Source organism: Mercenaria mercenaria, chromosome 5, assembly GCF_021730395.1.
Source record: "Mercenaria mercenaria strain notata chromosome 5, MADL_Memer_1, whole genome shotgun sequence".
NCBI lineage: Eukaryota > Metazoa > Mollusca > Bivalvia > Venerida > Veneridae > Mercenaria > Mercenaria mercenaria.
The window spans coordinates 8,857,997-8,871,925 of record NC_069365.1 but is presented as its reverse complement, the minus strand read 5'-3'; the positions used below and the strand labels follow the sequence as shown (position 1 = coordinate 8,871,925).

Below are 13,929 nucleotides of genomic sequence, written 5' to 3'. Positions count from 1 at the left end.
AATGCGACGTTGGAACTTTTGATATTACAACAGCAGGCTTGCTGTTACTTTGCTTTAAAGGTACGCATTATAAATCAATGTGAAGATAGTTGCACCTACCGAAACTGTTAAATATAAGGAGTAAATTGTAATTATTTACTTACCATCCCAATATAAGATATACTGGGTTTCTTAAAGTATGCGCCTTCGACCTCCATACACCTTAAACAGTACAATATATTTTATATCAATATAGTAAGTATATAACAAACCACTTAATTTTGAAATACCAGTAGTACAGAACACAAAACATGAAGTAATAAACACATTTTATTTATTTTCTCACAAAGAAAATCAAATTTTGCTCAGTATGCACGATAATTATTTACAATGAAATATTATATATGGAAGAACGACACATATTACAAAAAAAAATAAATGAGTACCCTTTGAATTCTAAATATTACTGTATGTAAAATGCAAGATGAGTCCCATGGAAGACGGTCTAAATAACTGACGAAAAAGTATACACAATATCAAAATATAAACGGTAAGTCGTAAAGACTGGCTGCAAACACCTTTCCGTAACAAAGACAATACCAACTGCAGATTTTTCTGACGATGAGACGTGTAAAAGCATATTTTACTAGTCACAAATCAAAGGTTAGAAACTTGCTGTTCTGGTAAGAGGATGCTCAACACTTTGTTTGGCTATACTGTTCGTGTTAACTTTCATAATTAATTGCCAGATCATTGTCTTGAAACACAGTTAAAAATGTGCAATAGTTATGTAATTGGGTAACAATGACAACTCAGTCTGATACTGTGACAAGATAACTCCAAAAGAAATGTAAAATGAAATAGAGTTAGGATAAGATGAAAGACAAACGTCTTACAATGTATTAAACATGTCACAAAAATGTATTTGCAGACAAATATATGATTGCTTGACTAGATTCCTATTACAATGAAAGATCAAAAATATTTGAGAAAATGTCCAGTTGAATATTGCAAATGTTGATCATATATAAGTATTTAAATGGAAGCTCTCAATATTTAGCACAATGTCCAGTGGAATATTGAAAAAAGGCCATCTATATAAGTTTCACAGAAATATTGTCAATATTTGGCACAATTTCCAGTGGAATATTGAAAATGTAAATCAGTCAGTTTTAATGGAATCTCTGACACAATGTCCAGTGCTAATCGTATAAATTTGAATGGTATTTCTAACAATATTTGGCACAATGTCCAGTGGAATATTGAAAATGTTAATTATTTAAGTTTTAATAGAATCTCTGATAGTATTTGGCACTAAAAGCTAATCGTATAAATTTGAATGGTATCTCTAACAATATTTGGCACAGTGTGCAATGGAATATTAAAATGTTAATTATTTAAGTTTTATTGGAATCTCTGATAATATTTGGCACGATGTCCAGTGGACTGAATGCTAATCGTATAAATTTGAATGGTATTTCTAACAATATTTTGGCACAATTCATAGTGGAAAATTTTAAATGCTTATCAGATAAAACTGAACGGAAGCTCTGTCAGTATTTTTTACAATGTCCAGTATAAATCATATACATTTTAATAAAAGCTCTGTCTATACTTAACGCAATGTCCAGTGGAATATTGAAAATGGCAATCAAATAAGTTTCAACGAAATTTTTGTCACTACTTTGCACAATGTTTAGCGGGAAATCCTTGTCATTTAATAAGTTTTAAAGGTTTCTCTGGTTATATTTGTGGACTATTGAATACTAATTACATAAATCTGTCTTTTCCTCATAAAGTCTAGTGCTTATCATATACATATGTAAATTTGAATGGCAGTTCTATCAATATTTAGTACAATGTCCAGTGTATATTGAAAATGACCATCATATTGCTTTATGATTTTGAATGGATTCTCCATCCGTATTTTGAGACAATTTCCGGTGGAATATTGAAAATACCAATCATATACATTTAGAAAGGTGAATTTATCGATATTTGAAACACTGTTCAATGTTATATAAAACATGCGTCTCATAAAGGTAGGAATGGAAGCTCTGTCAATATTTGGTACAATTTTCAGTGGAATATCGACAATACTAATCATATAAATTTGAATGGAAGCTCTATCAATATTTGGCACAATGTATACATGAATCATAACGGAACGGCAAGTACTATATATATGTAAACAAGTGGTGTTTCACAGCTTCATCTGAAACCGTAGCACAAGCATTCATACAAAAAGTTATATTGACCTATATCAACTTCAAAAATAAATCGAGAAAATGTAAACGTTGAAACAATAAATTTGAATCTTCACTTAACTTGTATGTATAAATGGATCTGTGTTCTAATTTTAGTAACCTTTCATAACTTTTAATCTCTCTTTCAGTAATGAGTATTGTTTAAAACAATAGTTCTAAAAAGTATTTGATGCATTTTTATTTCGCTAATAAAATTTAGAAAATATAGTGGCGTATTACACATTGTCCATTTAAGTATGCACAATTTTGCAAAGGTCATGAAAAGCTATGTTTGCATTCGGTTACTTACATGTTATACAAGTGAAGATAAAAGTTTCAAGTTAGTACGTTTGAAAAAAAAAGCGTGATCAATTTATTAGTAATTTGTATTCTTAAAATATTGCAACGAAAGAAAATTTGACATGTGCGACAAAGGTTCCTGAAAATGCAAGAAAGCGCCGCAGAAATATAAATAAAGCCTAAATGTTCCTACTGGAAACCATCAGAATGTTGTGCATAGTAAAATGTGTCGAAATAAATAACGTATTTTATCACTCTTGTCTTTAATTTTTGGTTTCCAGAATCGTTTAGTTTTTGTTCAGTTGCACAAAATTGGGATAGTTCTTTCTGTACCGTAGGAGGGAGACATGAGTAACTACTTGAGACAGGATGTTTTAATGCAGTTCAATAATGCAATATGCAGTGACGCTTTTGTGCTGAGAAATTTTCTTGTCACTTCACATATAAATATAAAAGATGTGAATGCATACCAATTTGTTCTCGGGCAGTTTATTTATGTTCATTCCCTTGACGTTCAGTAGAATTGTTTTGCTTCTTTTCCGTAAAACTCAGGTAGTATAAATGTTATTTCAAAAAGGGGAGGGGGACTTCTTTATATATCAGCTAGGCCAAAATGATGAAATTAGTAATGATATTATGCCTCACTGTTGTTAGTACAGTGCCAGCTCTAAGTTCAGTTAAATCAACTACTCACAGTAGTAAAAAGCAATCAGATACACCCACAAATAGTTTTTAAAGAACAAACGAATTAGTCTCTGTGTTCGCACTTTCCCTATCTGCTTCCTGTATTCATACGATGCAAAGTTCCCTTGTCCATAGCCATAGAGTGTGTACCACTTTCGACCCATAATGTAACTCGCCTTTCTATCTCATGTTAAAGGCCCATCACAAACATTATATTTTCCATTTTATGGGCTGGTACTTTTGCCTCCCTTGCTGTTTATTTTCATTCACCATCAGAAAATGACCAATATGAAATGAGATTATATATTAAAACATTGGCGCCGATATGGGTATTTTCGTGTCCATTGCACTCTGTGGGTAGTCAGAAACTGACGAAGATAGGATACTGGAATAAGGTCCCGGAAGTGCAGGCACGCCCAACATTGATGACGTCATCTTGTTGGCGTTACTGAGTTGATTTGACCATTTTGGTGGTTCGTTTGGAGATTTTGCTGAAACAGAAAAAAAAAAATTAGTACCTTTGATAGTAAAGAGATTGCTTTAGAGTTATATTGGCACATTTTGGCTTTTGTTACTAACAGAAAATATCGTAAATGGTCACCAAGGTGAACATTTTTTTTATTAAAAACATGTTATGGCTGAATGATGTATGGGTCGATTCAGTGCAGTAATATGTGTTTTACATGCATGATTAATTAATTGCTTTATTTTTGTTTTTCATATTCATGTCTTTAATAATATGAAATACCTTGCGTGTCCTCCAATGGTTTAGGTTTGTCCTTGTTAATATTATTGTTGTTATTGTTGTTGTTATTACTATTATTACTGTTATTGTTATTATTGCTGCTGTTTCCAGTGTTGTTTTCTTGTTTTACTGGCGGACTCTGTGGCTGTGATTGGTTCTGCTGTTGTTGTTTAGCTCTCTCCATTTTACGGAACTTTGCTCGGCGGTTCTGGAACCATACCTGAATAATACATCTTCAATTTAATAATTTGGTAACAATTTTACTACACCAGATATTTATGATGGGTGTTCAATTAATACGTATACTGGCTGTTAAGCTTTGTTCCCGTTATGTACAGTTTAGTATAAATATCTAAATAGTATAAGGTCACGCTATACAAAATAGAAGTTATCTAATAACTATAATAACGCGTCAGATGCCCAGTCAACGTTTGACGTCTGAAATGTACAACACCCTCACGCCACATAAGACATAATATACCTATTAATAAATTGATTTATGATTTCAGGAGAAAAGCTTCAATTAAATGTATTTACTACATTAACATACATTGATATCTTGTTGAAACTTCTGGTTTTAATTAGAAAAGTTGTTCAGATTAAAAGAAGTAATTTTATCGATGACAAAAAAAGACTAGCTTAAACAGAAATGATTATTATGAAGACGTGGGGTGTGTGTCCTATACATAAACAAATGACCACAAAACAAATAGAATACAAGGTAATAATCTCAGAATTGATACATCTGTAATAGATACATTACTATATTTGTTAAAGTGTTATAAATTCAGAAATCTTTGTTGGCTATCATCCATCTACTTATTTTGTGAACGACCTTCGTACTTTGTTTAAAAAACTGAGTTTTCACTTTTATATTTTCACTTTTTGGAATAATAGAACTCATAGTATTTGTATACAGATACATCTGTTCTAAGGATTTAACAGGCAGCTAAATCCTAGACTTCAAGTTTAGCAAAAATATATCTATAAAACATTTATCTATTAACTGATGCACTTTCTAATTCTAATTTGTAACTCGATGTATACACGGTATCATGTATATTAACGTTTTATTTTAAAGTGACTATGATCATTCCCTTATCCAAAGCAAATTGTTATTTAAAAGTGTAGTGTTAAAGAATTATTTTTACTACACCTAGACTTAGTATATGCGAAATTTGAATTTTGTTTTTGGTGTATGAATCCTGCCAAAATCGTATTTCCCCACCTGTACTCTTGCTTCTGTGAGATCAGTACGCATGGCTATTTCTTCTCGTGTGTATATATCAGGATAATGTGTCTCTGAGAAGGCTTTCTCAAGCTCCTTTAGTTGAGCGCTGGTAAACGTTGTGCGGATACGCCGCTGTTTCCGTTTCTCAGGACTGATGCCATTCTCGTGACTGTGTTGGTACATCTTGTACGAAAGCCCTATAATACAAAATTAGAAAAAAAAATCAGATCCTTGTTTGAATTTTAATAAAACTCAAATAATCAGGTTGTAGTGCTACTTGCCTAGTATCGTCTATAATTGTATTTGATAAGAATCGTGTATGACTATCAGTATATCATCTCGTGTTTCAGTCAGAAATCGTGACAAAAACAAGACCTTTCTGTTGCAATGTTTCTGACAGATTTTTCTTAAATATTCTGCACAAATTAGTATGCATTATCAAGAGTAATGGTGTATGTAGTATAACGTTCCAAAATGAATGTTCACGTGAAATAAACAAGTACATGAACGTTGATTTGGAAACGATTTTGTGTTAGATGGGACAATTGCTTTGCTAAAAACATGTTTCCTATGTCTTTTGAATTAACGATTCATTTATGCTGTGTCATACATAATGAAGAGACTATTACGAAAGTCATTACATTTTACAAATTACTGCTCATCAAAGAATTCCAAAACTATAATGATCACTAATACTGATATATGAATTTTTTAAATATAACAGATGAAAATCTCGCCGAGTTATTTAATTAGGATATTTGCTTAATTAGATTGCAATTAGATTTAATACATCTTCCATTAAATGTTAAACTATCATTTTATCATCAACTTTGGAATGACGGCAGCGGTGATTAATATCTAGTTATGTCTTCGTTTTGCCCATTTGTTTCTTTCATAAAAAGAACTACTCATCTAACCAACATTTGAGTCAACTTCTGTCTATTCTATCAGAGATTTTAAACTACTCGTTTTACCCTTAAATAGCTCCATCTTGTTTCATTAAATAGCAGTTAACTCGTGCAGCCGATATCGCCCATTGATCTCGTGCCAACTGGGATTTCTTATCGATCATGACATCAGAAACATGACATAAGATCCTGGCAATTTTACATCACTTAAAAAATTACTCTTCAATAACAGGACGTTACGGGAAGGACTGTCTTTACAAAATTAGGGATTTCGTATTTTGGGCCGATTTTCCCATAGCAAAAAATTAGATGGCACCGCATTTTAATATTGGACTTAACCCGACGGGGAAAGCGAATTATACGATAGTCCAGACGGGCCATTACCATCTTCAGTTGATCAATACTAAACGGTCAATCTTTTACATCTATTTATCTAAATATTTATCTAATAATTTTCCTACATTTTGTCTGTTCCAGCGAGTTAGCTGGCACAAAATTGGAACAATGGAAAGAGAGGGCAACCTATAGAAAACACGATCCTTTACACAGTGGTCTGGAGTTTGTCAATGTCTCGCGGAAGATCGAAAATGGGACGTAATGGCATCCCGAAGGAATCGAATCCGCATCAACGATTTGTAATGAATCGCTTCGTCCATAATTACTATTGATCCGTATTGTATGTCGTATATCTTGAAAAATGAAAAGCTTGGAAAACGTTTTCCTGAGATAACACTATTCTTGAGTATTATATGGCCTGACATTTTGTTTGGATTCGCCAATTTACGTCGTATTCCTTTCCGATTTTGTGTATTATGCTAATCCTGACTAGTGAGTGAATGAAGCACCGTCTGATAATACTTTTCATATTCTCTTTTAAATTTTATTACTCCTAATACACAATAGAATTTGAGGAGGTTGACAATTTTGTTTACGTCATCTGTTCACTTTAAGAATTGATCAAGCAGTCTTAAATTGTAAGAACGCTCTCTACAATCCTTGTAAAATAAACAAATTTAAACTAACAAATACAATGTATATTTTTCTGTCATTTATTTGTCTACGTCATCATCGTTGCCTTTAATATTACTTGCATAAAATGCTTAAATCAAAACTCGCCATGCACATTGATGTTTAAACCTAATTCAAACTGGCATTTAAAATATTCAAAATAAATATGTACTTTTTACAAGAGTCTTTTAGACCGGAATATTACGTACTAACAGAAAAAATTGTTTCACACTTTGTAAGTTTTATAAGTTTACGGACTTTCTAGTTTGGTATCCATCAAACATATCACTGTGTTAATCTTAATAAAGGAGAGAAAAAAACTTACAGACAAATATTTCGAGACATTTTTTTTCAATTTGTAGCTGCCAGATTTTGTTGGCAAATATTTAATTCTTACACAATGAATTTAGTTATATCTAATTTTTTGGCAAAAGCTCCCACGAGTCATTCCGTTTGCCTTTTTTGCCAGACTATATAAATCTGTATAATACAAAAGTTTACTTTTGACTGATACTTTTTTAGAATTATGTTTTCTGTATCTTAAATTACTGTATTGTACCACGGAGTAACTTTCTGATATGTATACAGTCAACAGACAACTTAAAATATAAAAGGTAAGGGTAGATTTCCCGGAAGCACAGAACACCCTAAAAACAGCCATAGAGCCATGCATCGCAAAGAAGGCCCGCAACAAAAAGGAACTGTAACGGAAAATTCAGCAGACGAGTTAAAATAAATGTTCAAAATCGTTTTACTATGATATTCATTTATCTAAAGATATGATAATATTGTGAAAGGGTGTATCATTCAAAGCAACCTTGAGTATTAAACACGATATGTTTTATTTCACGATTTCATTATCTGCTTTCATATTTATGAAAATAACTGTTGAAACAACGTTCTTTTTGAATACTCTTATTGCATTATTCTAAAAATATCGTGGGTCCAAAGGTTTTCCCTACAAGCCACGAAAGGCTATTTGACATGACGTAATGTTTTCTTCTGGGATAGTGTCAAATACTGTAAGAAATGTATATGCAATAAAAAAAGACAAAATATTGTATACACCTATGGTTTTGGGATTGTGTATTAATTAATGTTGCTGCCACATTTTTGTTGTAAACATGAAATATATTAATATCTTTTTATATCTTATATTCGATAATTGTTTCCTCATAGTAATTGTCCAAGGTTTGAATATGGGTTAACACAGTATAGCATATTACTCAATTTGATGTTTTGATTACCTTCCTTTATAGTGCTACAGTAAACCGTCATGTGCAATATTGAAATAAGTGTTTTTCAAGCCCTCTAAGTATGTACAACATCTATTTGGACAGCTGCTTTATCTGCTTTTAAGATAAATTTTTCCAGCCTTATGGAACTTTAAAAATCGAAATATACCTGATAAAGCATAAAGTAAATTAATCTATGACAAATCAATTTGAATTTCAAACACCTGATGATTTTTTCCGCAAAGAACGGCAATTTCAGTGTTTTGCTCTGAATGCAAATTTGAAAAGAAAATCTTGTTGGATAAAGTTAGCAATTCTGGCAATTACGCTGATGTTATATATGTGTCCATGGCTCTCAAAATTGATTTTAATGAATCTAAATCATAGTATGGGAAAATAACTTCAAAACTGAAAAGTTGGTCACATACACCAGCGTGTTGGATGTTACTCATTAATAGAATTTACTCATTTATGTATAATACATATTAGCACCTTCTTACAGTGTGGTATATTAGAGAACATTAAACTGTTCTCCTTCTCCACAAGAAAAAAGAAAACAATATACATGTATAACAAATATGTGGCAGTATTTCTTCGAAAACTGTTGTTCAATAGCCACTTTAGTATTAATTACTTGTATTACTTGTATAATTATAAAGAGTTGGAATTACACTTACATACATGTAGAGTAAGCATGCATTTGCCTGTAATTGTCTAACCAATGTCTGCAACAGTTTCTGCTAAGAAAAAGTACTAATAATTTGGGGTGAAGTGTCAGTTGATCATATTGATAAAAGCAGATTTATTCTTTAATATTTGATATGTACGAACACAGCTATTATTCTGACAACAGTCTGTCGGTAAATAAACTGTAAATATTTTATTGTTAAGTGATTGGCTTAAGCATATCAAATAATAAACGTATGTCAATCTGTCTAGTTGTCTCCGATTCTAAATGATTTGTAACTGGTTAAACTTCATCTTTTGCAATATTGTTACGTTCGAACTGTTTTGTTATCTTAGAATTTCTGAAAAAAAATATTTCAATTTAATATTTCCTACTGCGCGGGAACCTGCATTTGTATGTATAAGCGTATATTTTAATTTGGTTCTCTATCGATTACTGTGTACCAATATTCCTGCCTAAACTCCGTTCATACCCATGGGTGCCGTAACAAGTTTAAGGAATATCAGACATACCTTCCCCAAACAAGAATTTTTCAGTGGCGCATATTGATATCAGTTTTTATACCGAGATAATTGAATTTATTTGGCATGGATTACATTTGTATTCATTGCGGAGATTCAGTGCCCTGATCCGAAACTGCGCACAATCATAAAAGGACGATCACAGAAAGACTGGGTAGAAGCACATGATCAACGGCATCGTGCCGTGGGACGCTTGGTAAAATTTTATTTAATAAATTTCCAATTAAGGGCGAACCAAATGACGTGTAATTTGTCAAGTACGAAGTCGTTTTGCCGAGAGAAGCGAAGAAACTGATTAAAGTATTTTCTGTGATGAATAAATCCCCGTTCTCTCCCTGAATAATTAATCAGACGAATTTTTCACCGAAGTCTCTGTCGCGATGATGCCACTAACAAATCACACTATACCGCGTCCACTGAGATTTTTATATATGTAGACTATACACGTAAAATGGTGAAATGACGGGATTGAAATGTTACGGGTATTTTTGTGACAAAAAAGTAAATATTTCACGATCATTTTCATAGTTATATGGTATCAGTAAAGATCCTGTAACTTACAACATATAGAATTACTTATATTAGTAATACTATTTCTTTATCTTACCTCTATCTCGGAGACCTGCTTTTTTATCTTAGACTTTTAATATATTAGAAGCAACGGCAACTAGATAACTAATTCTCTAATTGAAACAATGTAATCATCGTATATGACACAATTACCATTCTAAATTGAAACCGTCCGTCGAATTATCGTGTATTATATAAAAACTACAAGATAAGTCAACATCAAAGTTGTCATATGAATTTTATACGACAATGTCACTAGTTAACATCTAAATCGATAGTATGTCGCACAATGATCACAGCAAACATTTAAACTATGGAATAACATTTACGTGATACAGTGACCTTAAGACAAGTCACCTATGGAATGATATTATATGACACAATGACTAGAGGACAAGTGAACAACTAAATTGAAACCGTCGAATTATTTTTCTACATTTTATGTATTTGGACCCAACAAACATTACAGAACCGTGCAAGAAACAAAAGTTTAAATCTAACATCGAAATGAAGTAAAAGAGAAAAAAATCATCCTAGTGGCATTTTGACAAAGCTGCCTGGATAATTGGCTTCACAAGTTGAAATTTAGCATTTTTTTGCCAATGATTATTACATTGTTAAAGCTATATATCTCCACTTGAATTCGTCTGTTTTAGTCAAAAATGAGAGATGAACATAACATCAATCTGACACATGTCCACCATTGTATATAGCATTATACTTGTATGAAATATACATTGTGCATGTACATGCAATTCGAATGATTGGTCACACGTTATTACAAAAGACATGACTTGTAATTTGTTTCTCTCATTAAATGATGTTTTGTTCATTTTTTGTTACTTAGTGCTATGCTTGATATTTTTGCAATGTGTAACATGATTAAAAAAGTATGTTCCGTATCAGTATTTGTAAATCAGAAATGTATGCTTAAATAATCATGTTTTATTACATTTGAGTTAGTGTTTCTCTTATTTCCTTGATTTATAGCTATATCATATAACAACAATCTTGTTACGTGGTTCCACAGTGTATGAAAATCGGTTCAATTAATTTTAATATAATTTCGAAAATCTGTTTAATACTGAAAAAATGTTTGTTATAGAAGTATTTCAAATGTATGAAAATCGGTTAAATCCATTTTAATATATTGTGTAGTTTAGAAAAGATTTAAACCATTCATATAATTCTAATTGTGAAAAATGAAAAAATAAGAGTTGTCTCCTTTGAAGCATTGAGCAAGTAAACACACCGCAAAGAAGACCTCTCCGGAATAGACACTGTGGCGGTACAATACCGCATACAACCATAAACAAGACACATTTAATTATATGAACGATATACATGTATTTAAAAGGGAGAGTGGAGGTACAAAAGAGTTTAAAAAAACGGAGAGAGCGTAAAATGATAGAAGAACATAAAGGACAACATACAGGACATATAAAACTACGTTGATTATATGGGCGCCTTGGTACGGTCAGTTATCTATGTAAAAGGAACTGGTGTACCCCGGAGTACGCTAAACTTGCGTTCACATTATATTCAACTTGCTAGAGGAGACTTAATAAAATATTTCCCCACTGAGATAAGCTCTAAAATAAGTAACAAAAATTCCGATTATATGAACAGGGTCCATTCAAGATATCAGTCCACCAATGAATGTCTGAAATGAAAGCACCAAGAGCGTATTTTTAAGGGCGAGTAATACAATGGATGATAAAAATCCACCCATTCCTTCCCTTTTTTGTAGGACTTTACTAACCTCGCAACATCAAGTTAGGTATGAATTCATTTTAATCTATGATTTAGATCAATTGTAAAATACTGATAGAATTTTCTCATATTTTACTACGCGAAAAGAAAAGGTTTTGAAAGACTACGTTGAATATTTAAATAAGAAATCAGACCATACATATTTTTGTTAGGTCGCTCTGGTATAACGTCCGGTTAGCTTAAACAGTTCAAATATGTTCTTTCCAAATTTAGTAAGAATATTTATCTTTAAATTCATATCAATAATGTATACAGCTTAAATATTCTATAACCGTGGTGTGAACTAGAAAACGTTTCCATCATTTAATTCCTCAACAGATTGCGGGATGTCCATACCACACACATTATCAAGTCAAAACAATAGAAAACAGGTTTTCAATTAGGGCCCATTAAGTCAGCGTGAAAGTATATTATAACACCATTAACATCTCCTTTACATGAACATAACAAAAGGCTCAGTAACTGAACATGTTTCGTGACGGCGTCGCGTGACAGGCACCCATTGTGTTTCTATGGTTATCATAGTGCGACATCAAACCGTTACAAAATGTTATACAAATTGTTATTATTGTTAAATGAAGGCAATATAGTTTTAATGACTTTGCGACAGGCATCTATGATTAGCATGCAAATTCCTGCTGATTAATCTGAAAGAAACGCGTGCAACACCATGACACCACGTGACTAAATCAACAGAGCGGAACGGTAAACTATAACAAATTGTTCGCCGAACGTATACATTCTGCTGCGATAATTTCAGCTCATTTTTCACCAGTTCCTTCGTCATTTCTGCTACAGCTCTCCCCTTAAAATCGGTAATTTTACACTTGTATTTTGCGCTTTGATTAACTTGATCACTTTTGCGGTGACTTTGATTAATCAAGGTCACAAGGCGGAATGGTCCTTTAACTCTGTGTTCGGGATATTAATTACACTCGCCGCGGGTGGGGACTTTAGATGGCTACAGTTTTGATTGATGTTCCATAAACGTCCGCTTGTTTAGGTGTGATAGGGATTTGATTTCAAAAAATTACAGTCTCAGAAAATGGCTTTTATGGAGTATTACGATAAAATCGTTGAAAATATGGCGCGCTATTTTCTTTAAGTTGTTTTCAAAATGATGGAAATATGTTTAAATTTGAGAAAAGTCATACATGAAATGCATGCCTAAAACAATATTGCGCATCAGATGAATGCTATAATTATTACTATAACAATAAATAGAATAATGGCAATATTATGATGGTGATCATAATAATAATAATAATAATGGTTATTTGATATAGAAAATTCTTCGCTAATTAGTATTATTATTGTTATTATCATTATTATTATTATTATTATCACTGCTACTATTTTATAAATGATTACTATCATTATTAAAAAAATTATTGTTGAAATTATTATTATTATTATTATTATTATTATTATTATTATTATTGTTGTTGTTGTTGTTGTTGTTGTTGTTATATAGGATACAGCTCATACCCTAATGGTAGAAATCGAAAAAGTAATTCGTACCAGATTTGACTATATGTCCATAATAATCTCTTTGGATTCAGGATTATGATTTAAATTTACATATTTAAACAGAACAGAACTGAATTCTTGTAGTAACTTATACTATACATTCTGATTGCATTAGACTGCCAGGTCATACACAGGGTAGATTGCCGGGCCATGTTCAGGATATAGTAGGTTTTAGGATATAAATCTTTAGTCAACATTAAAGAAAATACAAAACGCAAAATTGTAATATGTTAGAACGTGATCTTACCCGAAAGGGCTAATTTATATATATTCTATTTTATCATACGTTATGGGCAGTGGAACTAAAAACACAAACTTCAAGTAGGCACTACCTATTTTAGATATTTGTGTAGTTAACTGCATCAAAGTACACAGTCTGGAAAAAAATAATTTATATATCATTTTCTGAAAAAGAGTTATTTGAGCTGAAAAAAAAAATGATCCTACGTAAAATATTTGGAAAAAAATGGAGACAGCTGCTATCAAACTTTATTGTAGATGCGTGACTGTG

General features: G+C 31.8%; 1 protein-coding gene across 1 annotated transcript in view; it reads right to left on the bottom strand.

The window, feature by feature from the left end:
• Positions 1-348: 348 nt before the first annotated feature.
• Positions 349-13,929, bottom strand: part of LOC123556389 (paired mesoderm homeobox protein 2A-like) — a 34,300-nt gene continuing 20,719 nt past the window's right edge. Inside the window, exons 2-4 of the mRNA XM_045347053.2 lie at positions 5,183-5,382; positions 3,958-4,174; positions 349-3,700 (exon numbers count right to left, since the gene is read on the bottom strand). Coding sequence (XP_045202988.1) covers positions 3,516-3,700; positions 3,958-4,174; positions 5,183-5,382 — 602 coding nt within the window. The 3' untranslated portion in view covers positions 349-3,515. The remainder of the gene's footprint in view (positions 3,701-3,957; positions 4,175-5,182; positions 5,383-13,929) is intronic.